Source organism: Haliaeetus albicilla, chromosome 9 (assembly GCF_947461875.1).
Source record: "Haliaeetus albicilla chromosome 9, bHalAlb1.1, whole genome shotgun sequence".
Lineage (NCBI taxonomy): Eukaryota > Metazoa > Chordata > Aves > Accipitriformes > Accipitridae > Haliaeetus > Haliaeetus albicilla.
Window position 1 is genome coordinate 4,757,688 of NC_091491.1, and position 23,074 is coordinate 4,780,761.

At 44.3% G+C, this 23,074-nt stretch overlaps 4 protein-coding genes across 8 annotated transcripts; 2 read left to right on the forward strand and 2 right to left on the reverse strand.

The window, feature by feature from the left end:
* Position 1: 1 nt before the first annotated feature.
* SHPK (sedoheptulokinase) lies at positions 2-9,436 on the reverse strand. Of its 3 annotated transcripts, none has more exons than XM_069791107.1 (7): positions 9,306-9,436; positions 7,184-7,325; positions 4,247-4,430; positions 2,892-3,044; positions 1,600-1,775; positions 1,270-1,470; positions 2-419 (listed from the first exon to the last, which is right to left on the reverse strand). In XM_069791107.1, the coding sequence occupies exons 2-7, from the start codon at positions 7,320-7,322 to the stop codon at positions 25-27; spliced, it is 1,248 nt and encodes a 415-aa protein (XP_069647208.1). In that variant the 5' UTR covers positions 7,323-7,325; positions 9,306-9,436; the 3' UTR covers positions 2-24. The 3 variants fall into 3 exon arrangements, with proteins under 3 accessions (XP_069647208.1, XP_069647207.1, XP_009910634.2); XM_069791106.1 differs by lacking the exon at positions 9,306-9,436 and adding an exon at positions 9,144-9,217; XM_009912332.2 differs by lacking the exon at positions 9,306-9,436 and adding an exon at positions 8,595-9,191.
* On the forward strand, positions 9,232-17,768 carry CTNS (cystinosin, lysosomal cystine transporter). Of its 2 annotated transcripts, none has more exons than XM_069791110.1 (11): positions 9,232-9,367; positions 9,836-9,909; positions 11,027-11,105; positions 12,353-12,437; positions 12,530-12,633; positions 13,635-13,766; positions 14,535-14,634; positions 14,729-14,848; positions 15,966-16,136; positions 16,350-16,467; positions 16,846-17,768. In XM_069791110.1, exons 2-11 carry the CDS (start codon positions 9,846-9,848, stop codon positions 16,974-16,976), a joined length of 1,104 nt encoding a protein of 367 aa, XP_069647211.1. In that variant the 5' UTR covers positions 9,232-9,367; positions 9,836-9,845; the 3' UTR covers positions 16,977-17,768. The 2 variants fall into 2 exon arrangements, with proteins under 2 accessions (XP_069647211.1, XP_069647212.1); XM_069791111.1 differs by lacking the exon at positions 9,232-9,367 and adding an exon at positions 9,566-9,631.
* A 346-nt stretch (positions 17,769-18,114) lies between these two features.
* Positions 18,115-21,938, reverse strand: TAX1BP3 (Tax1 binding protein 3). Its single transcript, XM_069791124.1, has 4 exons — positions 21,781-21,938; positions 20,322-20,441; positions 19,922-19,999; positions 18,115-19,706 (listed from the first exon to the last, which is right to left on the reverse strand). Exons 1-4 carry the CDS (start codon positions 21,817-21,819, stop codon positions 19,569-19,571), a joined length of 375 nt encoding a protein of 124 aa, XP_069647225.1. The 5' UTR covers positions 21,820-21,938; the 3' UTR covers positions 18,115-19,568.
* EMC6 (ER membrane protein complex subunit 6) lies at positions 21,887-23,016 on the forward strand. 2 transcript variants are annotated; one of them, XM_069791126.1, is made up of 3 exons: positions 21,887-22,020; positions 22,122-22,188; positions 22,459-23,016. In XM_069791126.1, the coding sequence occupies exon 3, from the start codon at positions 22,501-22,503 to the stop codon at positions 22,831-22,833; it is 333 nt and encodes a 110-aa protein (XP_069647227.1). In that variant the 5' UTR covers positions 21,887-22,020; positions 22,122-22,188; positions 22,459-22,500; the 3' UTR covers positions 22,834-23,016. The 2 variants fall into 2 exon arrangements, with proteins under 2 accessions (XP_069647227.1, XP_069647226.1); XM_069791125.1 differs by lacking the exon at positions 21,887-22,020 and having other exon boundaries at positions 22,038-22,188.
* Positions 23,017-23,074: the final 58 nt, after the last annotated feature.

A 23,074-nucleotide genomic window follows, 5' to 3' on the forward strand; every position in this document is an offset into this window, starting at 1 on the left:
CTCAGGCCATTCCAGACAATGACTTTATTTTCTGTGGAACATCACCATGGCAGCTCCCACAGCAGCATCGACATCCTTCCCGTAAATGACAGGGCATGGAAAAATCCTTTTCACTTCTTGCCTCAGTACCTCATTCCTGGCAAGGGCACTCCCACTCCCCAGAATCCTCCTCACTCCCATCTCCATCAGGTGCTGCACAGGTAACATGGAACAGAGGTTTTCAACGATGCCACGACACAGAGCTCTGGTTACATGACCCAGGGAGAGGTCAGAGACAGCAATATTGGTCACTGATGCTAACTGCTCAGGAATGTGTCTCTCTCCAAATATGGTTGGGTGGACTGAGAGTTTGCTGTCATTTTGGGCCAAGGCTGCTTCGATTATCTTTGTATAGATGGCAGGCTCCTGAACCTGAAGTCCTGCAGATGGGAAACATCATGTTACTAATCCCTCTTACATGTAGAGACTTAAAACGGACACTGATCCACCTGTTCAGCAAAGTATTGCGTATCTTTTTCCGTGTCCCAAAGGTAACTGTTTTTCCAGGATTATGAACCACAGTTCTCCCATCCAATTGTATCTAAAATCTGTGATACTAGAAATATTTTTCTGATTACAGAAACTGCCTTTCCTGGTAATACAGCTGTTTGCCTACACTGAGCTAACTTACACGAAATAACATCTTTAAAGGCACTAATGGCAGACTTCAGCTTCAGTGGCTGGATTGCACGTGAATACAAAATTCACTTCAAGTGTTCACTGAAAGAACAATTTCAGAGCTTACTTCTGTATTGCAAAACCCAAGAGATTATTAGAAAAAACCTGTGAAGACCATGTTTAAAGCACTTGGAAGATATTACGTGAGTTTGAGTCTTAAAATCCATGAGAGTGCTGCAAAACACGCAGCAAAAAGCAACTGATCTAATCAAGGGACTCTTTTAGACTGCAGTCATACAAAATTAGAGGCTGTTCTCAAATCTGCTGACCTTTGCTTTTGAAAAACTTGCAAAAAATAATTCTCTTGCATTCTTGAAACAAAAGAAAACCCAAAACCTAGAGGCAATGTTAATGTGGAGTCCAAGCATGACTGTCCCAGCATGTTCATAAGCTTCAGCAGGAAATTCCAGAGATCTAGCAAGCATGACCCAAGAGTTACATCCTTGTTCCCTGTATGGCATGACAAAACAGCTCTAGGCTTGTTCCTTTGCCTTAGCTTCCTTTTACCTTGCTGCTCAACCTCAATTTTAAGCTACCCTTGAAATAGCTTACCTAGCTCTTCTGTCCACCGTGCCACCATGTCCACAAATGTTGCTAGCACATTGCCTCCGTTAAGTGATGCTGCCACTGCCAGGTAGTCATCATTGAAGTAGGGAAAATAAGTAACAGCTGAGGAAGGATCTGGTGTCTCTGGAGGCTGGAAACCCAAGGGCATTGAGACAGTCAGCTGAGCAGAGGTACTGATATTAAGAACTAGAATACAAAAGAAAAAAGAAAAACAATTTATTAAAAAAAAAAAAAAAAAAAAAAAAAAATCAGTGTTTTACTAGGATACCCTGAAGGACAATGAGAAAACCAAGTAAGATACCAAAATTATCATACCTGCATCAGTCCTCTCAGTCAGACAGGAATAAACAGAGCACTGGAAATCTCCTAGAGCAATTCCTACTTTTGCTCCTTTAGGTATTCCATGCCATGCACAGATTGTCCTGCCTGCAATACTGCCAGGGTCTCCCACCTCTGGAAGCAAGTGAACAGGAAAGCCGGATTTTTTCAATCTGCAATCAGAACAATATTATTGCAGGAAAGCAGTATAGGCATGTGTGGCATGACTACAAAGATCCCTTTGAAGTCACAGATGAATCTGACCATACATTTGTGGCTGCTGGATTTATGGATGCTTTCACCTATCTAGAAAACTTTGTCTTGGACAGGGGCAGCATTCCAGTTCAATGGGCTGGATAAACTAGAATAGTCTAGATGAATAGCTCTCCTTTATATGGAATCTGATTACCTGAGATTATACAGCAGTACATGTTCAGCACGTTTAACCTACTGATGTCATATGGACAAGCAGTTCCAGGGTAAAGGAACAATCACAAAAACAGCAAAAAGAAGTAACTTTTAGGTGTCAAAGAACTTTAAGCTGTCATGCAGTTAGTGGTTCAAAACCAAATCACAAAGAGTTAAGTCCAACAAACTCCTTACACAATCAGCTGCAAGATACATTATATTGCTACAGCAACAACATCAGATTAGTAGAAGTTCAGTAGGCCAAATGCAAGTTTCTGTCACTCTTTCATACCTTTATGAGCAGATCTTTTCACCTTGGAGTCCTGGCCTAACCTAAGCTCTGAAATATATAAGGCCTTAGCACTCGGCCCTGAAAGAGCAAATCATTAAAATAAATAAGTAAATGAAACCCCAAACTGATTCCCTGTAAGACTTTCTGTAGCCTAACAACTCTTAGGTATTATCACAAGTAAGTCTTAGTAGTTATGAAGGAGCTCAGCTGAAAGAACTAGGGAGCAATAACTGTCTTTTACCATCACAGAGGTAACACCTTGGCTGCAGTCTGCACTTGTCCATCCATACCACCACAGAAAGAGAGAGAACAGTTTGGTATACAAGGCCTCAATAATGAGTCTCTCAGCACCGCCGTCTTAGGTATTTCTAAAAACACCGTGCCAGATTTTATATAATTTAAATATATATACCTTACAAACCAGAGCAAACTCTCAATAGTTCTTCAGTACAGGCCATACCACAATTGATCAGGAGTAACTTTCAATCACTTTTTATCTGTAGCACATTCATACTTAGGGCCCAAAGAGGTGTTCACATTGCCTGACACAAGCAATGCACAAAACCCACTGAATGACCTTAGCACTTACATGTCAGTATTCCAGCTTTTGCTTCTGGAATTAAAATATCCCCAGCTGGCAGCATTCTGGATGGACATCAATGGCTTCTTCAGGCCACACAACATGGCAACCACATAGTCATGGATAGTGCCAGCTGCATCATAAGACTTCAGAAAATCTGGACTTTTAAACAAAACATTTTAAAAACAAAAACAATGAGGGGTGCTTTAAGGCAGTGGGAGCAAGATTACTTCCATTGCTACAGTGAACTTCAGACATGTGTGGTCCTATCTAAAAATGAAACAGCCACCTTCAGTGATCAACCTGCATTTTGCTGTTTTGGTTTGGTTTTTTTAAATGGAATTTGTTTTCCAAGCTGTTACCACAGCAGCAATACTTATCTCCTGATGGAAGATGGAGACACAGCAGCTTTAAGGAATGAGTTGTCTAGGTTCAAAAGCAGGCCGTTGCAAAAGTTACCAGGAAGGTAGTAATTGTTTGCACAAAAAAATGTCACCTTGTTGATCCTGGAGCATTTCAGAAAAACAGGTAAATTCCTGCAGTTGCTCTAAGATCCACAAATGATATGAATAGAAATGTACCAAATGGTGAAACAAAACAGGAACAAAACAAAGCAGCTGGACTCATTTATACAGCTTTAAAGCAAGTTCATGCCATGCTCCATATATTTTCTGGACACACACTGGAAGAAACCAAGATCTAGTAAGTTCTTCCCCATTTATTGAACCCAAACTCATTGCAGAGAAAGACACTGGCTCTTTGAGGAACATAGCATACTGCAGATGAAACTGAAGAGCAAATCTTGCTGATGCCAAGCCTTAAGTGAAAAATTATATCCTCTGCAAACATGCCACAACAAAGCAGACCATTCCTAACACCTCACAGGGATCTCAGTGTCTAAGGAAGGAAGGAACTGAAATTAATTTAGGGACTGTTTGTTCTCACATCTGGCAGTAACCAGACAAAGCAACTCTGTTACTGTTTTAGGCATGTTTGTACTTTTCACAATCTGCACAAGGCAAAGTTATAGTGTTCAAACTGCATTAGCAGAGCTCCTCTGAGTGGTAGGATGGACTAGAATTGTTCTATGATACTTTAAGGCTTCTGTTACTATATGGCCAAAAGCTTTTCTCTTTCTTAAAGAGATCTGTACTATTTTTATGAGGTCATAGACTCTTGTGTGCTCAGTTGCATATAGTTTATATTGAATACTGACATTTTAAATATTCTTTGACTACTTAATCACTATTATGATTACAGAGAAACACAGCTCCTCAGCCTGTAGTGGCATTAACATGCTACAGGAATACTAGTTGTCACATAAATTCAGGATGAGAAACTGCCAGTGAAACAGCTTGATGTACCTCTTCTTTAAATACCAGTAGACTGTGGCACACCCAAATCCTGTAGCCAAGCTGATATGTGACTGTGGCAGAGGAAGAGAAGAGAGGAAGGTGGGACTGCAGCAGCCGTCTTGCCAAGTAATCAGATGACTGACCTCCTCCGGCTCAAAGGTAGGGCCTGTACCACACTCTGTCCACTTGCAACCTGAAACACACAGTATCTGAGAAGTCCAGTGACTCCCTGCAGTGTAGTCTGCCTGGCATTCTTCATTTCTGGACACCCTTGATAATTTGTCAAATATATTGGAAAAAAGCAGAAAGAGAGCCAGTAGTGACTGTAATCAAATTAATTAGTCATAGTTTTCAGCCCTAGATAACGTCATAATGCCAGTCATCCCTTGCTAAAACAGAATGGTATGCAAGGCCTTCCCTTCTCTATAAGCACTCCTAGTGTCTAGAGGAAGAAGCAGCTTGCACCTTGAGATATTAATGATACAACTCAAATAACAGATGACCCACAAAAAAAAAAAAAAATCATGGTTCTGCTATGGGAGGTAATGAGCTGATATGACAGCTCTCACATATAAACCTTATCTGGGATCTGCTGTGTCATGACCTAGAGGCTGTATTAGTAACAAACTGCCTATGATGGATAGCACATAGTTTCATCGCCTTTTGAGCCAAAGCAACAAGAAACCTGGATCTATATGTATTAAGCAACAGACTGCAAAGTACTAAAGAGTATCCCTCCCCTGTGCTATGCAACGAAGCTTCACCAAAGGTAGAATAGGGTTTAATTCAGTTTTACCAGCCAACATGCTCCTTTTGAACAGAAAACCCTACACCTTTGATGAAACCTTCACATTCTTTCATGTGAAGGCCTCAGCTAAATTATGACAACTTCTCAGAGCTTTCTCAGTAATGTCTGCTATTGCTTCGGTCCAGGGCACTACCTCCTGCCCTGACATGCTCACCACAAGCAGTCCTGCAAAGGCAGTATACGGTCCTGGCAGAGCAGCAGACTGCGCAGAGGCTGAGCTCAAGCACTGTCATGTGATGTTTGCTAGCACACTCCACGGCACAGCTTTGGCCTCTGACAACTACTGTTCTTCCAGGTGATGTCTGGCCACAGTGTGGGGATACACGCTGTCTCCAGCTGACTCCGTAACTGAAGCAACCTTTTGGTTTTTGGCTGGCGATGGGAGCGGAGTTTCAAGCTGTGCTGTGCCCCTTGTCCTACAGGTCAGAAAAGAGACCTGGCTGCTTAACTGACTAGCACAAATATGGCTAGAAGAGCCTGTCTTGGGCTGAATACAGGGATTTGAAGTTACACTCATACAGTAAAAAGCAGCCATGAAAGCTGGGAAGTACTATGTGAAACATGCAAAGAAAACATGTACTTTTTCTTGGTTCCCTTAATTCCGTGTTCTATCAAATCTGTTTGAACTGGATTTTCAATTGGTTTGCTTTCCTAGTTTTAAATGGATTCTAAGAAATATTATTAACCATAAATCTAACCCTAAAGGATGCTATTAAAAATGTAATTTGTGTCCCAAAGGGCATGGATTCACTTAGTCTACTCAAAACAAGTGAGAGCAAACACCCTCTTTCACTTGATAGAAATGAAACAAAAGTGGCATGTGGCTTTAGCAAATAAAATATTAACCGATATGGCATAAGAATCTATGTCTACCATGAACCCAGGAAGCTTTGTTATGCAGCCCTTGGGACAGCTGGAAAGCAAGCAATAGCTCCTTCAGTCCATCAGCCTTTGGATTTCTTTCTTTATAATAATTTTTGTATTTAACGTAAAATTACAACCAGCAATGAATAGCATAGTGTCTCTTAAAGCAATTAATACCCTGACAACTTTTGACAGGCAGTGGCCAGCACTTTTGGGAAATCTATTCTGTGGTTTACAATAAACCTTTGCTTAATCTGTGTAACTCCTATTATTATAAGACTTGTATAATTGTTTAGATGTGTGCATCATAAGGTAAAGAGAAAGAAGACATGGAACCACATTCTGAAAGTCTTAGACTTCAGTAGGTTTATGGGATGTTAGCCAAGAAGATAATCCATCCCTACCTCACAGGGCTGGCAATCCAAGGCCTGAATTTTTCAAATATCCTCGCTGTCACAAAGATTATTTGAGTATGTGCACAATCAAGCCTCATGTGACTATCTTACTGTGGTTGATTTTGTTTCTGAGGTCTTGGCCCTTCATTCTACAAGCAGCCGAGTATTCAGAATCATGACCATAATCCTTTTTCATCTCCTACTAACAGAAGCATAAGAAGCAAGATGATTGCAACATGACAGTCTATGACTTGCTAGGAAAAAAAAATGCCTTGAGAGGAGGACTGAAAACATTGTTTACTGAACTTTAATTTTTCTCCTGTACTTTCAAACAGCACTTCAAAATAGCACAGTGATATTCACTGTCGGATAGCTACTGCTATGCACATTCTAACATAGCTTATTTTTCAAGGCATACACAGAACTGCTAATACTGCTACTGCAGAATCACTAGAAGGTATTAAGATACTGGGCAACAGCTAGTTAAGTGTTTTATGAGGTGAACAACATTCGTGCTGCCCCCAGGTCATTCACATGATGCAGAAGTTGTTTCAACTGGCAGCAGATAGCATATGATGCACAAACAAAAAACAAGCCACAGAGATGTTATTCCTCCTTTGTATTAATAATTGTGCTGACTCTGCAGGGATCTCATAACACTAAATCCTTTAACTAATCTGTGTAAACAACATCGTTAACTATAGTCAGTAGCTGAAATTCCAGTAATTAAAGCAAAATTCCCACAGAAGATCTTGTTAATTCTGTTTTATGGAAGACCAAAGTGAACATGCAGCAGTTTCCTACAAACCATCTCAGTGTTAAAATTTCATTTTCTGCATTGTAATACTCTGAACAGGGATGCCAAAGAATTAACGTTACCTTTATCTCTTTTCCAAAACACAATCCCATGCATTTGTCCTGAAATGCCAATATGACTGACTCTTTGAAGCTGCTGCTGAGGTAGAGCAGCAAGGCATTCATTCAATGCTCTTACTATTCTCCGGACATTCTGCTCCATTCCCTGCAATCATAAAGCATTATTCTGAGCATGAAACCATTAGGATTCACTCAGTGTATTTATTAAACAAGGCTACTCTAGTCTGAAGAGAAGAACAGAATTCATTTAGCTTATTAGCATGTATTAGAATAACATTCACTACTAAATTAAAAAAAAAAAAGAAAAAGAAGAAAGAAAAAAGAAAAAAGAAAAAACCCCCACAAAACCACAAAAACTAAAAACCAATACTATCAAGTTGAGAATTAGATAACAGCCTCTTATACTGAAGGCCAAATAATTCTTAATTTCCTAAGTTACCATACTCAACTGTATCTTTTAAAATCCATTAACACTCACTACATGCTTTCATTAGTTCACCTCATATATTAGTCATCTTTTTCCTCACAAAGAGGATTATCTGTGTTCTGACTGGCATGCAGTCTCCCTTACATCTTCCTAAAGCTCCTCCCTACCTACTCACTGGTGATTTTGATGCCGATACTTCGATCCTGGATACTCTATTCCTAGAACTGCCCAGCAAACTGATCTACTCTGCAAACGGACCAAACCATACCACAAGAGAAGTTGTATTCCAGCTTTCATACCTTCAAAGATTCGGCTTACTTTGTGACAGACCAGCATGAAGATTATAAGCAAAGGTATTCAAATACAGTCTACATATAGATATGAACTAATCTGTGCATACATACTTCTGGCTGCATAAACATGACTGTAGGGAGGAGGGCTGGCCTGTTTGGTATCTCTGCTCAGAAATTAGCCCCTGGACTCATTACAATACACAGCCAGAGGAACGTTGATACGTATTTTTTATGATTCCCATTCATCCTTTCTTAGACTGACCAACACAATGAATGTAAAGATCTTTAACAGGACTACATGCTCCTGGTTATTTCCATGGGGAATTTCCAGTTATGATTCCATCTCACATTAAAGTACAAAATACTCTTCCAGTTGGCAAGTGGCTGCTGTTTCCTGACTGGAAACGTCAAAGACAAGATGTTGGTTCATGGGAGAACAGTTTTAGATTGTCTTATGCAACTTTTCAAAACCTGGGTCTTTCTTAAAACAAGCAGCTTTACTTGACTTTCTTGAACAGTAAGCAGAGAGCACTTTAATTCTACTTTCAGACCAACAGACGCATGCAACAACCATCTCCACCATTCTAGGCCAGGAAAGCCACTGAGGTCTGCATAACATAGCAACACAACCTGGCCACGACAAGGCAAGGCCAGTATCCTGAAATTGCCAGCAGCGCTATCTGCCACCCCTTACCTGTGGTCCAGCTTCCAGGCTACTGGTGTGCGCCTGCGTCTCCCTGGAGCAGCTCTCTGCCACCACCTGCCCTTGCTCTGCCCCCATCAATAGGGCTGCCTTAACCGATGTCGTGCCCAGGTCTATGCCCAGGACGCAGGCAGGAGCAGGCCTGCCTGCTGCCTCGCTGCCTGCCATGGCCACGGGTAGAGGGGATTGCTTTCACCTTCCCCACCACACACGGGTCTCTCTACATGGGGGCCAGACCGACACCCACCATGCAGAGCTCCACACCGCTCCTTGCTGTCCCTGAGGCGGCACCTGCCCCAAAAGCCAAGGGTGCCAAGGGCACAAGCAGTGCGGGCTCCGACCCCAGCAGCGTGCAGAGACTGGGCAAACTGGGCTGGTAAAGCGGCCTGGACTTTGCCCTCTGGCTGAAGATGTCTCCCCTCAGCAGCACCTGAGCACTATCCCTCCATCTTGAGCGTGACAAACCGCCCCTTCCCCAGCCCTCCGCGGTGACCTGCGCAGCTTCACAAGAAACTTAAAAAAAAAAAACCAAAAAACAACCAAAGCGACGAGCCCTCCCTCTGTTCCCAGCTCTCCCTCCTCACAGAGTCGCCGGCACCGGCCCAGCGCCCAACCTGCCCTGCCACACCCAAGATGGCACCCGAGGGCGGCCGCACCGGCGCGATACGCGCTGGGCGGGAAGTTGATAGGCGGCTGCCTCACGTGAGAAGCTGAAAAGGGAAGAGCCGGGGTTGTGTGGGACGGAGCTGTGGTGCGGGAAGGAGGTAGGCGTCCTCTCCTCGGTACTGCTGCCTCGGTATTAGCGCATCCTATAAAGCGTGGGATGGCCCCGCTTCACCGTGCCTCCTGAGGGAAGGACGGCGGGGACTACAAGTCCCAGCGTGCACTGCGCTGCTGGGGTGGCGGTGGGGGCGCTGGTGGAGACGCGGTGGCTGCTGAGAGTTGTAGTCCCGCGCTGGGGGTGGGGTGGGGGGGGAATCCCTCAGGGAGCGGTAGCTCTGTGTGGCGGGAGCGGCATAAGCTGTGAGGTAAAGATGTCCCCGGGGGAGTCTGGGCAGAGAGAGCGACTGAAAGACTGGTGCTCTCTCGGGGGTGCTGAGGGTCCCTCAGCCGGGCTGGGGGCCGTGGTGCTGGGGAGGGAACCATTGCAGGGAGCTGCCAGCGGAGGGGATGGGCTGGTGCCTTCTCAAAACGTGTGTGTCCTGAGCAAAGCCTCCTGGCTTTTTCTGCAGCTTGTCCGCCATGAGGATGCAATACCTGCTCCCTACTCTGCTGTACCTCTCGCTTGTGCTGCTGGGGCCTGGCGGTGAGTGTTTGGTCACCCCAGCTTGGGCCCACAGGGCTCCCCTAGGGAGGGGCCAGCTCCAGACCAGTAAGATGTGGAAGAGGGCTGCTCTGCAGTATCCCCATCAAGCCTCTCTGGAGAGACCTGTGCCTGTGTCTTCTTTCACACATTACCTTTGGCTTGGTGTGCTCATACACAGAGAGTGCTATGCTGAGGTACTGTTGTAATGGAGCACTTGCCTCGTGCTCCGAACTCACCTCTGCAGAAGCAGATTAAATACTGTCTGTGGTACAGTCAGTGGTGAACTGGAGCGCTCCCTTGCACTTAAATAACTTCTTAAGAATGCCGTGTAATATATGACAACAAGAAAAAAAAAAGTGTCCCTGGCAACCTGTTTCTCTCTCTATTTCTGGTCTTATTTTTATATAGCTCTTTGTTCTTCCTCTTGTCTCTTGTGTCCTTTAAACATAGAGTGAATAAAATAGACTTGGATTCCAGATGTCAAAACTGTTGAGACGTGACCAGTTTATGGTTTTGATATCAGTTGTATTGGCACTTGGAATCTCGACCTCTCTTAAAGCATGATGTGGTACAACATAGCTGGATTGTTGTAAAGTGTACCCTTTTAATAGCAATATTTCAGAGCACTATAGTAAGGTGCTTGTGATTCCTGAAGTATTAAGATAGTAAATGTACATTCTCTTGAACGTCTGGGTACCTGGTTTGAACTTGTGACCTAAGAAACAATTTTCAACTAAATTTTGGGCATTTACGACTCCTAAGTTACTAGGATCACATCAAGAAACAGAGTGGGTTTGAAGTACCTATAGCCTTCTCTTAGCATGAGCTTTTGTTGCACTTCAAATATGTAAATTGCTTCCTTGTAACATGTTCAAGTGACAGTTATTTACTTCTCCTTTTAAGTTGTTTAGTCGCCTTGAAATAAGCTGTACTCTTCTTGCTGTTTATCACGTGTACTAATTTTATTAAACTGACATTGGAGGTACCAATGGACAAAATGTTTATATCACAAAAGAAAGTAGGTAGTTCTTCTAAAGGAGTTATTCATTGTTCATAGTAATTGAGATTTGTGTGGGTTTTTTGGTTGTCTGTTTGTTTGGGTTTTCCCCCCCCCCAGATGGAGTCATTGTACTGTCTGTCCCTGAAGTGGTTTCCTTAGAAAGTGGAAGTTCTACAAATGTCACTATATCTCTGAGGTAAAATCATGATTGCATCTTTACTTTCTCTTTGGAACGGGGGCCAAGCAAGCGGGTAGGACTTGGCTATATACTTAAGGCTTTCCTGCAGACTCAGTTAATTGTTCATACAGAGTGAATGTCATTGGTGTGACTGGCCACTTGTAGACTATTACATCACCTAGTACCAGTATGGGCCAAGATAGTGCAGCATTCTCACAAACAGCCTTGTATGTATGGTTGGCCTTTGACAATATCCCATGCCTTGTATAGGAAGTTGAGTGGGAAAAGATGTTTTATACTGTCTGCCCCATATTAGCTTACTGAACTGTCTTCAATAAATGAACTTACAGTTCCTCCATTTCTAAAACTGATGCTTAAGAGAAACTTGCATTTCCTAGAAGGATCACCAAAAAAACTTTACCAAGTGAACAGAACTCGCCATTTCTAGCAAAAAAAATGCAGCTACTCCAGAGTGGAGGCTGATGCACCTCAGTCTCATTGTTTAATACAGTGCATTGTTTACCCATGTTTTTTCTATGTCAGCCTCTTCCTAGGAAAGCATTGTTAAACACATGCACCCCTCCCCTTTGGGATCTCAAAGTATGAGTAAAGGGAACAGTCAGATGAAAATGCAAGAATTGTGATAAAGAGGACAATAGCAAAAGATGGCTGCAACAGTCTAGAACTTTTATTTTTGCAAACGAAGTGTGTTATTGTAACTTTTTTCATGGACAAGTAAACGCATTTGAACCTTATGATATTTTATGTGCTGCTGTGCAATTAAACCTCCTGGACAAATGCTCAGTGGAGTTCTCTGGGAAAGCTGTGCAGGACTATGTCACCTGGAGGGTTTTTATTTGAGAGTGGTTTTGGTTTTGTCTTGCTGCACTGCTATAATTTCTGCCCCTCATCACCCCAGGTACATGATCATAATTTCTGCTCCTCTTTACCAACAAAGGGTTAACAAGCACAATGATAGGATTCAGGTGGCAATGACTTTGCTCTGCCACCTGTGTGGAGAAGAGGGAGGTAAAACATGGCTATATAACTGTCTAGTGCCTGTCACTAGTTCAGGTAAAAGAAATAGTACAGTGCTAACATACTTTGGTGCTGGTGTTCCTGAGTCCTAGGTAGGTACTGTTGTGTATGGACTGTTAATTATGCTTGCAATAGCTGTGAGGATTTAGCAGATACTGTCGTGCAGCCCTGAAGCAATCTTTGTGAACTCAAGCACAGGCCTAACTTGTTTTTTTCTGCTTTCACAGGGCTCCATTAAATGAGACCCTGGTCATAACTCTTAATATTACACACTCATCAAAACACAGAACCATTGTTGAACTGCCTGATGAAGTAAGTGACAGAACAGACTTATGACCTTATGGAAAAGCCTACCGCTAGTATGGTGCAACTCTCCTCTTTCTTCCCTCCACTTTGCCTTGCAGGTACAGTTGCCTGCAGGTCACACTAAAGCAGACTTCCAAGTGAAAGCAGATGATGTTGGACAAGTAACAGTTTATCTTTATACCATTAATTCCAACTTAACTGGGTGAGAAACTGGTTTTTAGTTCCATTTACTATCCTACAGCTTCCTAAACTTTGGGTAACTATTCCCTCCTTATAGTTAAATAGTTAATGGGACATGGGGTGGTATGTAGTTGAGAAGATGTGGTGACCCTCCAGCAATCCTCAAGGTATTCAGATAAATACAGGGTATGGAAGCAGAGTGATAGTCTTGGTATGTTAGATTTCATTACTAGATTGTGAGTTCTCATGGCTCCTTAGTCTGGTTTTAATAACCCCTCCCAAAAGTATCAAAACTACATGTCAGCTTTTCTGATCCAGGAAGCATTTGGTTGTAAATGTCCAGTGGGATACTATTCTTGCTGTGCAGAACTTGTTCTGGAGGGCTAATAGCCTGATGCAGCTGTGTGCCCACATAACTACCATGAGATACAGGTGTTTTACTTTATAGTTAGGGGAGCCCTCTTTTCACAGATGCCAGTCCTCCCTAGTAAGAAAGCAGTCTAGCAAGATGGAGAGGGGTGGATTGTATGTGCTTGTTGCCCAGATGCTACTGAGCAACAGGGTGCTCCTGTTTTACTTCCTCATTTTGCTTCCGCTTTTAAGACTCAAAGCAAATGCAGAGGTAAGCACGTGAAATGCTCAACAGGGCAGGCACAATCATGAGGCTTTGCTGGCAGAGCGTGAAAAGTGAAACTCTGCGCTTGCATAACAGATCTCATGCTAAGAGAGTGGAAGCCATAGGCACAAGATGACCTTTTTGAAGATTTCTATTCTAAAAGAATGGAAAGGAAAGAGTGAGACAAGAAGGAAAGGGTAGGTTGAAGACAGGAGTGGGAGATGCTCTAAACATAACAAGGACACTAAAAGAAAAGGGGAACAACTCTACTGAAACCAACTCTGAATCTTTATTGTCTTGTCTCAACACCTGGACTCTGTTTTCTCTCTCAAAGCAGAACAAAGCAAAATCTGCTGGAAAAAATGTGAACAGACCAATTAACTAATTCTGTTTGCATTAACCATCAGACCTAGGATTCAATTTCAAGTGATTCATAGCATCGTGGTGAGATATGCTGATGAGGTGATTGGCTGGATCTATTTCCTCGCCTGGTCTATCTCCTTTTATCCTCAACTCTTTGAGAACTGGCGACGAAAAAGGTAAAGAGTCTTAAGGTGTGTTTGCAAGTCACTTAAGCACTTCTGCAAATCGTGTTCCTAGCTTCAGTTACATCCATCCTGGTTATTGTGAATTATGCATGGAAAGACTAGGGAAAAAAGCAAGGCAAAGACAGGGCCTGAATGAATGCAGCCCCAGTGAGCTTTTATGCATGCAGGTCATAGGAAACTAAGTGCATCTTACAGACACCTAATCCCATAGTTTGGCATACAATACTAATTTGTGATAGAGGAGACTTCTCCATTCCCTTTGGTGTCATGTTGTAAATCACCTGGCTGAGCCAATTGTGATGACCACCTTCAAAGATTACTTCCTTGTAAGCTGCCTATCAGACAGCTCTTTAGTGTTGTGATTAGGCCAGCTCCCTTTAAACTAAGTGACTAAGTAGAAACAATATTATATATGAAAACTAAAGCATTTGTTTTAAGCAAAGATGCACTACTGCTTCTATGGATTCAGGCTGGAATAGTTTTATCAGACTAGCTGAGCTCATGGAGGGGTGAAGTTAAACAGCAGGGACACAACCTTGTCAGTGAGAGCTGTTTTGAGTACCAGTGCATGGCATATGAGGGATATTTCACCTTGCTTCCTGATGAACTCGCAGCATCATATTGTCACAATGCCTGCAGCTTTCGCTTACATCAAAAATTGCCTATAAATCAGTACATTCTAGGGTGAAGTTGTCCCTTGAACTGCCTGTAATGCTCTGATGCATATTTCTCATACATTTTTCCCCCCTGCTTCTCTAGTGTTGTTGGACTAAGCTTTGACTTTATAGCGTTAAACCTTACTGGCTTTATAGCATACAGTGTATTTAATGTTGGACTCTTCTGGATTCCCTTTATTAAGGTAAGCATAATTATCTCTTAATACTTGCTGGGGGGTGGGTATCTACAGAAGGCGGTTAAGGCATTTGGCTGGTTTTGGTTTCTCTTACATTTAGGAGGAATTCTTAGTCAGTTATCCCAGTGGGGTGAACCCTGTGGCTATCAATGATGTTTTCTTCAGTCTCCACGCAGTAGCTCTAACTCTCCTCGTTGTAATTCAGTGCTGCATCTACGAGGTAAGTCTCAATGCTGGTCTGACCTGTCAGCTCTGGCAGAGCTCCCTCTGCCGGGCACCTCACCACTCCCCGTCCACTCCTCTTGGGCTTCAAAGTCCTCTTCATTGCACTTTCATTGGTCTTTCAAGAAGTCAGGCTTCACAATCCAGATGCCTTTAATCTTTCCTGAACTAGTAGCAACTCCAGTAAGCTTAGCTACTTCAGCCTCATGGATGTTCTGGGCTTATAAGTAAACTCCTTAGGGACTGAAAATAACTAAGGCAAACAGCCAAGTTCATGAAGTTCCCAAACAGATCTCTAGCCAGCACATATATTGGAACTCTACACAGTACAAATGCTGGTATGTGCTTTGCTGTTTTCTCACTACTTGGAGCATTCTTCAAGCTAGGAGAGGCCTTTAGGGATTCCCTGCAATTTGAACTTTCAGCTTTTTTCAATTTCTTTTCTCCTAAAACAGCTGCAAAGGCCCTTTTATAATTCTCACCCTTTTCAGGTGAGACTGCTTGTTATAGTCAGGTGGTTCTTTAATTCCTGTTGATTGTTATAGGTTGCTCTTTATTTAATTCCCATTGTAAAAGCCTCTGATCTGAACAGCCAATTTTCTCTAGGTGGTAACTGTTTCTCTCTTAGGGTGCTTCCTTTGGTGATGGTAAATCTAAAACTGTAACAGCCCATTTGTCAGCACTGCTAGGTACAAGAGTCTTTTCTTGTGGAGACAACCATGAATCTTTTACCATAATGGCATTAGCAGCCTTTTGCATATATAGGAACTCTTGATGTCATCAGACTGAACTCAGGAGATTGTTACAGATGTGGCACTGATAATAGGCATCATAAATATTCAAGAATACTGCCTCAGTATTGTTTCCCACTTACTCATGAACAATGGTGTTCCAAATGATTGATGTTGAGTATTGCTCATCAGCTCTTGCAAACCTACAGCTGGTTGCTGTAGCACTCATTTAATTTTAGAATTCCCTTGAGGTATGAGCCTAACTGGTACAACAACAGGTTTGGACTGTAACCTTGCATAGTCCTGGGCATATTCTCTATCTTACAGTGTGTCTGGGGATGTATGACCTAGGTCAGTCTAAGTGTATCTGCATTTCTCTTTCAGAGAGCAGGTCAGAAAGTATCCAAAGTTGTTGTTGGACTACTGGCACTTGCATGGATCTTCACATTTACAACACTGTTTCTTGCTGCAGCTGAGGAAATGACATGGCTACAGTTCTTATTCTGTTTCTCTTACATTAAGTTAGCAGTCACACTGATAAAATATTTTCCACAGGTAAATCTGAACTTTTCTGCTTTTATACTATATTCCTGTCACCCTAAGCTTGTAGTGTATGCTCTCGAAAGTCTGACTAGACTAAACCAGCAGTGATTATTTATTAAGGCTTTTAGTGACAAAAACAGTATAGTTATACAGAAGGCGTTTTAAATGTTAATCTTGAGAATGCTTGTATGTGACATGCTGACCAACTTCTTGTTACACTGTCAGGCATACATGAATTTCCGTCGGAAGAGTACTGAGGGATGGAGTATTGGAAATGTATTACTAGACTTCACTGGTGGAAGCTTCAGCCTCCTCCAGATGTTTTTGCAGTCGTACAACAACGGTAAGGCTGGAACTGAGGTGGTGGGGCCTTTTTTTAATGGGTTAGGAAAATCCTGTTACAAACCAGATATAAACTGGTAGGTTATCTTGGGAGAATGATGTTTGTGCTATAGTGTGGGTAGCTGTTCTTATACTAAGAATGAAGAATCTGTTTGTATTCCTTCAAGATAGAAAATTAAATAGCTATTCTGAAGAAACAACAGGAACAGTTATTAATTAGCTTTGCATAAGATGTACACCACAGTCAGTCTTAGGGTGTGTCTAAGCAGTCCATGTAATAAACATGAACTTCTCTAATATGTATGGCATGACCTTGTAGTCTTGAGACAAGACTACACTTGAGGAGTTAGTCTTAACTCTCTAATTTTGTGTTTGACAGATCAGTGGAAGTTAATCTTTGGAGACCCAACCAAGTTTGGCCTGGGTGTCTTCTCCATCATCTTTGATATTGTTTTTATGGTCCAGCACTACTGCCTATATAGGAGACGAGGGTACGAACCTTGTGAATAACATCACTTGAGAAGACAAAAACTTTAAATGGAACTTGCCCCTGTCCTGGCTGAGGGCTTTCAAGATGCCTGCTGCCAGTTACCAGAAATACTGATTCTGATCTCTGTACTTTGATCCTCTCTGGTATGGAATACAAGCTGTTGCCTCACCAAATGCTGATTGCCAGATGCCTTAAAGGACAGCAAGCTATCTAGCCACCACTTGCAAATGGAGGACTCACGCTTGTTGAAGCTGTAAAGGCAGCTTAATGTGAGCTGTCCAAGCACCACGTGGCTTTTCTTCCATTAACAACAGGAAAGAGAAAGACCAGAGTAATGTCTTTCTGAATGGAAGTGAAGCACAAAGAGCAGAGTTCTGGCTTCCAAGAATCTGAGGTCATGTTTAAGCAACCCCTTAATATCTTAATGTAATGACTGAAGACTGGATTTAAGTGCTGCTCTCCTTCTCACAGACAGATCACAGTAGAACACCACTCAAATTGACTGTTAACAGCTGTAGTGGCACACAAAAGAATAAGGTTGGTAGCAAATACACAAATACTAGAACCTGAACTCTATAGAAATACTGAGAAGTGGCAGAAACTATTTTTATTTCACTGAATGCTTTTTCAAAGGTGTCAGGACAAGTGCTCAGATTTATCTGAATACTTCTCATGCACTAACTTCATTTTGCTCAGTTCTACTGACATGCCTTGAATCCTAAACAGGGGATGGCAAAGATTAAAGATTTATCAAAGAGATAATTTCTAAGTAGATCATGTTAACAGCCTTGTGATTAAAGTTTAAACACATGGTTTTGTTCCTGGGCAACTTTCTAACTACATGTGGTATGTTCTAGGTAGAGATCAAGGTCTTGAGTTACTTGAAGGTAAGGATTATACCCTTTAAAAGAACTAGAAGGGAATCTATGCATTTGTACTTGTCTTATTAGGTGTCCACCTAAGGAAAAGTAGAACCCCTTCTCCCCCCACTAGAGCCCAGGTGAGGTTTGACAGCTCACTAACACCAGTGAAATCAGACTGTACTAACCTCAGACTGCATTGTGTTGATGTAGTCCACAATCCGCTTCAACTCAGAGAAAACACCTCAGCCAGAGGCATTCAAGTGATGTTGCATTCTTAAGTGGAAGGAGAAACAGCTCAGGAAATCCAGCTTTGTTTTATTGTGTGTAAAGTCAAGTGAAATAGCAGTACAAATAGCAGTGTATCTTTATAGTAACAAAAATAACTTCAACGCCTTAAAATTTACCACTGAATTCTTAAGTTACAAAATTCAAAAGCAGTATTGTAGTAATTCCGTAGATATAAAAACAGTAAATAGGCATCTGCTGGTGTGTACAGAACAGTCTGAGATGCATTAATCACAACATACGTACATGGCACAGCAGTAATGTACTGAATAAGTTAGTCTGCCACCTCCTCATGTTCTATTTACAACAGCTTACCTGAAGACTGCTTAAGGAAAGTATAGATATGTATAAATCAACTGAAGGGGGATTAAGAACTCCAGTTTTTGGATAACTGTAAAGCTAGCTGGTGAACAAACCACTAGGATGCTAGATAATTTAACTTAGTGTTGCAGCAAGAATCTTAAATCCTGTGGCATGTTGATTTAAACAACTTAGTATCTTACCAGAAGTTTAAATTTGGTTGAGGCACTTTTGCAAATTACTGGCATATTCATCTCAATAAATCAGTGATTTAAGCAAAGTCTTCTAGAAGACAGACCACAATTCTCCCTTCCCATTTCAAGTCAGATCAAAGTGGAATGAAGAACTGCAGACTCTACAGCTACAAACAGCTCTTTTGATAAGTTCAGCAACAGTGTTTTCTTTCCTGCTCCATAGTCCTTTCATTTAAACATGATTCATTTGATACTACAAATTACTTGGGAACAAGGAGAATTCAGGTTTTACTCTGCCAGTGAAGCTGAACTCTAGTGTCTATGAACTTTTAGTGTACTTCACAAGCATTAATCTAACACTTGTGTGTTACTTAGTTGTTTCTTATCTGAAGAGGCTGCTTTGTACAGGGAGTCTTTGCAGTAAACCATAATGCCCCAAACCCTTCAGCATACTCTGTCTAGCTAGCACACAATGTGGGATTAGTACAGTGCTCCTCCCCACAGCAGCAGGCAACTCTTAATTCTGGCATTTTAATGTGATAGCATGGGGGGACAGGACAGCTCACTTCTAAAAGCAAACCTTCTTATCTTCCATAGCAGAAACCACATTTCTTCTTAAAATAGGAAGCTTTTGTGCTATAAAAGAATCCTGACAAAGTTAAGGCTTTTCCAGTTGCTTCCTTAGATAAACTAGGGTTTGCCCTGTCCTCCTGAAAGCCATGACTACAATAAAGTCTTACCATGTACCTGCAGGGAAGACTTTAGAGAAGCACTCTGCTGAGGGGACTAGAGTTTTACTACTGCCAGTTACACCAGAGGAAAAAAAAAAAAGCCAGCCCAAAAATAGTGTTTACCACAGTTAGGAACATGCACTCCTTCCAGACAACCTGTTCAGGTCTAGTATTTGCTTCCTTGCTTGATATCAGTCTATGTATCTCCCTCCCCAACCCTTCCCCAACTTTATGATTGATTAGGACATCATGGATTGTTGCACAGCCTTCTGGAGAGATTGTCTAGTCACCAGCAGCCGTACCACCTCTTCGTTCCTTTTTGTCAGTCTCTTCCTAGCTTGGTCGTGGGTCACCATTGTCATATCCCAGCCATTCACCTAGGGAGAAAACATAAAATGAGGCAGGTGCATGGACTCCCGGGTGTTCTATCAGCACTATGTAGTAGATATGCTTATGTCACAGCTCATTTTGTTTATAAGCCCCACAAACTGTCCTGGGAAGCACCCAGAAGACAGTATTTCCCCCAGCAGAAACTGCTCTGTAGTGTGCACCTAGTAGTACATCATTATTTGTCTTTAATCTTGGTGTTTACCTGCATGATCTTATCTCCAATCTGAAGTCCTGCAACTTCTGCTGGGCCTCCTTCCGTCACCCTTGTTACATAGATACCCTGGGGAAAAAAAAATTGTGTTCATTTACTAAATATGGGAGCATTAAATACCCAAGGCCATTCTACTGACAGTGCAAAAATACTTTGTAGTATATATATTATGGGATTCTAGTTAAAACCAGGGCTTTTCTTAGAAAATAGAAAAGGTGGAGAGCAAACTTAAACTTAGTCTGCAAATGATAATGTGGCAACAGAGTAACTTTTGTAGTCAACTGCGTGAGAGGATGGAATACAGACACGAGTGAGTCGAGCTTGCTGAGCGAGTTGGATATGCTCAGCCTTTTGCAGAGAGGGCTGCTACAGAAAACAAAGAGCATCTGACCTTGTCGGTCTTGTCTTCGGAGAATGGATTCTGAGTAGGATCCTGATCAATGCCACCTCCAATGCTGAAGCCCAGAATCAAATTGTCACCTTGACGAAGCTTATGTATTTCAATTCTTTGCTGAAAAGAGAAAAAGATAAAATAGCTGAGTATTGTGATCACTGGAAGAAATCTCAGGTGTGTCTCAAGACACAGATACTTCAGACCCTGTCAGATTGTCTTTCACAGAGATACCCTGAACCTCCTGGAGCGGGCTGCCTCACAGCTGGGTGAGCTTACATGTTGTAGGCAGACAGCTCTAAAACCCCTTGGCAACACAGAACTATCACGTGGCACTTACTGTCTGTCTGTCCATCAGTCACACGCAGCCTCGGTGGTGACAACAGTTGGCACCGAACTGTTCTCAGGCCCTACCACAAAACAGCAGCACAGGAAACCATCTGCAAGCCAATGCTGTGATACAGCCAAGCTCCTTAACTACTCGCTGCTTTACCGCTTGCCCAGAGATACAAGGGGAAAACGCTAAAACCAGAGCAGGTCTCTTTAAACATGAGTCACGTCCCGATAACTGGCAGTCACTCACAGCTAGACTCATCTTGCTCTTTATCCACACGCCTCGTGATCCTGCCCAGCCCTATCAGTGGGAATAACAACCTATTATTAGGATGGTTCTTTTTCAAGATAACTTATCAACACAACTTATCAACACGCTCTTGTAATCCCGAGGCAGGTTCCTTGCTGTCTGACGAACACGGGCATCTGACAAACTTGACACATTACCTAAGTGCGATATAAACGCCAGCCTAGCACAATTCTTGAGCCAAGATAAAAAGCCACAGGTTTAACCAAAACAGTAACCGCCCAACTCAGCTTCTTCGCCCTGACCGAGGGAAAGGTGTCCCTGCTGGCTGCAGGGGGGTCGCGCTGGGTGACCCACGAGGGTCCCTTCCACCCCAAAACCCTTCTCCGACTCTCCCCCACGGGCCCACTCGGACACCACCAGCCTTCCCGAAAGGGCGCCGGGTCACAGACCGCCCGGTCACCCCAGCACACGTTCCACAGACGCAACCGAGTCGAGCTCGCCGGCTGCGTTCCACGCGGGAGCGGAGAAAACTTCGTGCGTGGCTCCAGCGCCCCAACCCCCCCCCGTTACTCCGGCCGGGCTCGGCACTGACCGAGAGAGCCGCCGCCTGCGCGGGGGTGAGGAGCGGCGGCTCTGCAACACCCTTAACCCACTCCTCCCACGCACCCACGGGCCGGGGCTGCTCCGGGACGCTGCCCCGGGTCGCTCCGGCGGCACCTCCGCCCCCACCGAACCCCCTCCGCCCGGTGACAGCCCGCAGGGCGCTCCCGGGCGGTACCGGTACCGCCGCCACCGTCCCCGTCCCGCTTAGCGGCCCCCGGCGCGGCGTCCCTATCCCTATCCCCATCCCCGTCCCCGTCCCCGTCCCCGTCTCACCACCACGGCGGTGACCGGCTGTCCCGGTACGTACGACATGGCCCCGCCGCCGCTGCCGCCGCCCGAACAAAAGCGCCTCGCCCGGTTCCGCCCCTTCGCCGCCGCCAACCAATCGGATACCGCCTCGCCCGCGGCGGAGGGGAGCGGGCGCCGGAAATCAGGTTTTCTTTCCCGGCGGTCTCCGCGCCAAGATGCCTGACAGGAGCTTCCGGTGGGGAGGCGTGAGTCTCCGCCGTGGCGGTAGGTTGGGCCCGGCGGCCTCGGTCTCCCGTTTTACTCCCCCCTCCCCAGCCCCCGCGGGCGGCCGGCGGTGACGGGCGGTGTGTGGTGTCCCTTGGCAGGGTGTGAGGCGTGAAGGTCGGACCCGGGCGAGGGTCCCGCGGAGCAGCGCGTCGCCGTGGATGAGAGGTAACGGGCCGGGGGGGGGGGGAGAGAGAGAAAGGCGGGAGGGACCCGCGGGCGCTGCGCCAGGACGGGCCTCCGACCTGCCGCCGCGCTCCGGAACGGTGTACCTGAGGGTGGCCTCGGGGCAGCGGCCGCCCCGGAGCCGAGCGGGTTCACCGGGCCGGTGCCGCGGGCCCGGCTCTCCGCTTCGGCCCGGACCGGGGCTGCGCCGGGCTAGTCAGCCGCCCCCACCCGCGCCCCCGGCCGGTACAGTGTGTGTCTCGTTTCCCGCAGTGTCGTTGGGAGAGAGGAGGTCTCCGAGCCCGGCAGGGAGCCATGGCCGCGGTGGTGGCCAAACGCGAAGGGCCGCAGTTCATCAGCGAAGCGGCGGTGCGGGGGAACGCCGCCATCCTGGACTATTGCAGGACGTCTGTGTCGGCCCTGTCGGGTGCCACGGCGGGGATTCTCGGCCTGACCGGCCTGCACGGCTTCATCTTCTACTTCCTGGCTTCCGTCCTCCTCTCCGTGCTCTTGGTCTTAAAAGCTGGACGGCGATGGAACAAGTACTTTAAATCCCGGAGGCCGCTTTTCACGGGGGGGCTTATAGGAGGGCTTTTCACGTATGTCCTGTTCTGGACTTTCCTGTACGGCATGGTTCACGTCTACTAAAACGACTAGGAGCCGCAGTAGCTGCAGTGGTTTTTAATGAAGCAGAAAGACTGTTGCCAAAAGTCATCTACACAACTAGGCCAGCTTACCTTTTAAACCGTTGTTCATCGCTTGTCGGTAAATTATGTCCAAGTACAAATGAATCAGTAGTACTGTTCTAATTAAACTGAATGTGAAACACCACTTGGATGCCTCCCAGGAATATTTGTTTGGTGGTGAAGGAATAACTTCTGTCCCTAAT

Coding starts and splice junctions, on each gene's coding strand:
- SHPK (XM_009912332.2), bottom strand. CDS start 8,771: ATGGCAGGCAGCGAGGCAGCAGGCAGGCCTGCTCCTGCCTGCGTCCTG. Junction 3,045..4,246: donor TACTGGTATTTAAAGAAGAG/GTACATCAAGCT, acceptor TTTGTTTAAAAG/TCCAGATTTTCTGAAGTCTT. Junction 420..1,269: donor ACGGTGGACAGAAGAGCTAG/GTAAGCTATTTC, acceptor TCCCATCTGCAG/GACTTCAGGTTCAGGAGCCT.
- CTNS (XM_069791110.1), top strand. CDS start 9,846: ATGAGGATGCAATACCTGCTCCCTACTCTGCTGTACCTCTCGCTTGTG. Junction 13,767..14,534: donor GAGAACTGGCGACGAAAAAG/GTAAAGAGTCTT, acceptor CTGCTTCTCTAG/TGTTGTTGGACTAAGCTTTG. Junction 14,849..15,965: donor TTCAGTGCTGCATCTACGAG/GTAAGTCTCAAT, acceptor TTTCTCTTTCAG/AGAGCAGGTCAGAAAGTATC.
- TAX1BP3 (XM_069791124.1), bottom strand. CDS start 21,819: ATGTCGTACGTACCGGGACAGCCGGTCACCGCCGTGGTG. Junction 20,442..21,780: donor AGCCGGTCACCGCCGTGGTG/GTGAGACGGGGA, acceptor TTCTCTTTTCAG/CAAAGAATTGAAATACATAA. Junction 19,707..19,921: donor TTGGAGATAAGATCATGCAG/GTAAACACCAAG, acceptor TTTTCTCCCTAG/GTGAATGGCTGGGATATGAC.
- EMC6 (XM_069791126.1), top strand. CDS start 22,501: ATGGCCGCGGTGGTGGCCAAACGCGAAGGGCCGCAGTTCATCAGCGAA.